The 4,285-nt window shown below is 38.0% G+C and overlaps 1 protein-coding gene across 1 annotated transcript; it reads right to left on the bottom strand.

The window, feature by feature from the left end:
* Window positions 1-946: 946 nt before the first annotated feature.
* Window positions 947-2,406, bottom strand: LOC117329265 (leucine-rich repeat and fibronectin type III domain-containing protein 1-like protein). The gene has a single exon (XM_033887127.1). The coding sequence runs from the start codon at window positions 2,333-2,335 to the stop codon at window positions 947-949; it is 1,389 nt and encodes a 462-aa protein (XP_033743018.1). The 5' UTR covers window positions 2,336-2,406.
* Between the last annotated feature and the right edge of the window lie 1,879 nt (window positions 2,407-4,285).

The following is a 4,285-nucleotide window of genomic DNA, read 5'->3' as shown; positions in this document are numbered from 1 at the left end:
AACGATAACAAACTTCCATTATCATAATCCAAGATAACCGCCTGTTGGCCGTATTACTACTCCGTTCAGACTCAAAATTTAAACAACAAGCACAGCAAGGGACCAAGTAGAATCTACATGTGAAGATTTAGAAATCCCCCTCCAATCTTTTTCAAGAAATAACGATAACAAACTTCAATTCTTAAAATCCAAGATGGTCGTCTGTCGTCAATTGTGTTTCCCGATCAAAATACAAATCGAAGGGCACAAATAGGGACCAAGGGAAACCTATATATGAATTATGAGAAATATTCTTCCAGTACTTTTCAAGAAATAGTGATAAAAAAGATTGTTTACGGACAGACCACCAACAACCAAACAGGGAAACAGGACGATTTGAATAGCCTACAAGTAGCATTTGCTGATAGTGGCTAATGAAAATGATTTCGACACATCGAATATCTACTTGTATAAATATACGTGTAATAAAATTGATACATTGAAAGAAGATAGGTCGATCAATTCGAGTAAAATGAAGCGTGAAAGCAGCAAACAAAATTTCATTTGATTCACATACCGCTCTCTCCTGATTTGAGACTTAACATCGTTGGGAACCATACCAGCTCGAAAACTGTCGTTTTACTGAATAACAAATCGCTTTATGGTCGAAATTGGGAATTTTCATATCCGCGTACATGTCTAAAATCATATTTTGGTGCAAATAATCACAATATTATATTGATGAGGGGGCTTATCATTAAGATACCGTATTGTAGGTTTAAAGAGTGTAATTATTGTATATACTGGTGAAAAAAATCATCGTACATTAAAATGAGAAGTTCATCTATTGCATAATATATCGGGTACAAAACAACAGGTAATGATACACTATCACATAACATCACACATTCTGGTCAACAATAGAATGATCTGATATTTACTTCTAAATACCGTCCGCCGAGTACTTCTAGATACCGTCCGCCGAGTAAACAGCATTGTCATATCTGATACCGATGTGTACTTGCAGAGTATTCTGCTTCCTTTTGACACAGTAGATAATGGCGACGATAACGAGTACGACAACGATGACAAATCCTCCTCCTACTGCACCTGCTATTATCATGTAAAGGTGTCCACTAGCTTCGCCCGCCATTGTTTCTTTATCATCAGTGTTTAATACCGTAAATCCAGCTGAATTCCCATTTTCTTGCATTGTATCAAGTGCTGCGATGCCGGGAAAAGATGTACTTTGTTCAATTGCACTCAGCCAGTTAGCGAGCGGTTTCGAAGATGTTATGTTTGAAGCTGGTGTGATTATAGGTGTCGTTAGAGTTGTCGTCGTCCATTCTGCTGTCGTTTTCATCCAGGTAACTGTTGGGGGTCCTGTCGTCGGATTTGCTGTTGTGATACGTGCCGTCGAAGTGTTCGTTGTCGATGTAGTATTTGGTGTTACATCAACTTCGAGTTGATGGCTTGTCTTACCTATTGTATTGGTGACACTTAAAGTCCATGTACCTTCATCGGCCTTTGAAACATTGAAAATATCCAACGATCCTGTTCTAGAAACATAGTAGTTTGAAGTGTGTTCGTAAGTAAATTCCACATGTTTTCCATCATATCTCGTCCAGGTTACCTCCGGATACGGATCTCCTGCCAACTCACACAACATCCGGAGTGGTGCCGTTTCCATCACCACGTATGTTTCAGTTGTACAGTTGATTATTTCCGGTGGGACACACTTAAACTCCAAGTCCGGAACGCGCAAAATCGGAGCAAATTTCAGTCGTTCTGGTCCAGCGCAAACTAATGCATCACTGCCATATTCAGGATCAAGGACCTTTTTCGATACGTGTTTCAACCATCGTAATTCACAATTACATTGCAAAGGATTTCCCGACAGTTTTGCCGTGTTTAGATTTGAAAATGAATTATTGTGAAGTTTTGACAATCCATCGAGGAGATTTTTTGACGCATCCAAATATTGCAGATTGGGAAATACAGACCTAAAATCAAATTCTATTTTCCAAATTTTGTTTCCGTGGATATCCAGAAGTCTGAGATTTTTCAAGCTTGCGAACATAACTAAGGATATGCGAGTTAAGTCCATGTTGGCAATATAAAGTTCTTGCAGATATGAAAGACCATCAAAAGCATTTTCATCAAACTTGCAATGCTGATTCCCGCTGATTTGCAGGGACACCAAATGGGTAAGTCCCTCAAATGTTTTGTCAGTTATTCGGAGAATTTTGTTGTACGACAAATCTAAATACAGTAACGATGTATGTGATGAAAATGTGTCGTCTGCAATTGCGTTTATTTCGCAATGCGCCATCTTTAAGGTAACCAATCCAGGCATGGATTGAAAGTCACTATTGTGTAATGCCGGGATCTTGTTGTGTGTCTTGTAGTTTCCAGAAAGAGAAAGAACTTTGACATCATCAGTTAGTGGTGATGAGAATGTCGAGAATCCCGGGCTTCATCTGACCACCATGGCGCTAGGGCACGCGCATCCTGTTGGATATTGACTATTCACACGTGAAACGAAAATCCAAAATGTATAAAACAGTATCAAGTACATTTTCTTATACTTTTGATAGAATATTCTGTGTGGTCGACAACTCACTACATGTTCAATGTTATCTCCGAACTCAGGTGTGAATGGTTATCGCGGGAATGGTTCGGTATAAATATATACTGATAAGTACGACGGCCGCGAAAAGACATATATTTTCATCATGTTATGCTATATTTTTAATAGTTACATCATCTTATAGATTGTTGTTAGTTACTGGTTAATCGCGTACATGTCTCGCCTACAGCTCTCTGTTTTAACTAATGTTCTATTGACCTGAGGGAGTAGCTCTCTGTTTTAACTAATGTTCCGTTGGCTTTAAGGAGTAGCTCTCTGTTTTAACTAATGTTCTGTCGGTCTGAGGGAGTTAACAATGTTCCGTTGGCCTTAAGGTATGGAAAGCCGTATGTGACCCCCGACTCCGTTCAAGATTTTTAACTAAGAAATAATAACACTTGCGCGGAAAATGAAAAGCCGTGCAAGATTGGCGTACCGTTGAAGATAAGCCGTTGAAGATTTTACCGTGAAAGATTTTTGCCGCGTAAGATTTGCCGCGGAAAATATGCTGTAGCTGTAGGATTGCCGCAGAAGATTTACCGTTGAAGATTTACCGTAGAAGATTTACAGTTGAGTTAGATATATATCACTCGGCCATACTCGGCAGTTAAAGATTTTTGCCGTGTAAGATTTACCGTTAAGGTTTGTATAACCGTTGAAGATTTTGCCGTTTAAGTTTTTACCGTTGAAGATTTAGCCGTTAAAGATTTTTGCCGTGTAAGATTTACTGTTGAAGTTATTAACGCTGAAGATTTAAGCCGTGTAAGATTTGCCGCAGAAGATATGCTGTAACTGTAGAATTGCCGCAGAAGATTTACCGTAGAAGATTTACAGTTGAGTTAGACATATATCACTCGGCCATACTCGGCAGTTAATGATAAAGTTTGCATTACCGTTGAAGATTTTTCCGTGTAAGATTTGCCGTTAAAGGTTTGTCTTTTACCGTTGAAGATTTTTCCGTGTAAGATTTGCCGTTAATGGTTTGTCTTTTACCGTTGAAGATTTTGCCGCTAAAGATCGCGTGTAAGATTTACCGTTGAAGATTTTTGCCGTAGAAGATTTACCGTTGAAGATTTAGTTCACACAGAAGGTACGTATCGTGCGCATGCGCAATGACCTTGTATTAATGACTTAGATAATACAAAATAGCAGAGACCTATATGTTTATAAATGCCTATTAAAGGTCTCTGATAATAATAACACTGAGAGTGATTTATCAAACACGAATATGATTGATTCAGGTAATTATGAATCTAACATACATGTAACATGAAATAAGTTTATGAGTTCATGAGATTATACATGTAAACATTTCCCTTTGTTGTGATGATCACGTGCAGGTCGATATATAACACATAATTAACACATAATTCCATTTCTTCCTTGACCAATCGCTAACTGTAGTACACATCGATTATTTAAATGTTATCTGTCGTAACCTTTTTTTTTATTTGATTATTTCAACAATTTATCATTTTGATAATATCACATGAAAATATTGATATTTCTGTGGATGGTTTCCTGTCAAACTCTGCGTGAACTTGCAAGGTAGGCCTGTTTATCGGTGTCTAGATTATATAAATACGTGTAACAGGCCAGGCCAACGTCCGACTAATAATTGCAATCAAGGAATCTTAACTGTATCTGACAGGTGTCTAGAGATTATTTCCCTTTGGC

The sequence above is a fragment of the Pecten maximus genome, chromosome 6, assembly GCF_902652985.1.
Source record: "Pecten maximus chromosome 6, xPecMax1.1, whole genome shotgun sequence".
Lineage (NCBI taxonomy): Eukaryota > Metazoa > Mollusca > Bivalvia > Pectinida > Pectinidae > Pecten > Pecten maximus.
This window is presented reverse-complemented; position numbering and strand designations above follow the sequence as displayed.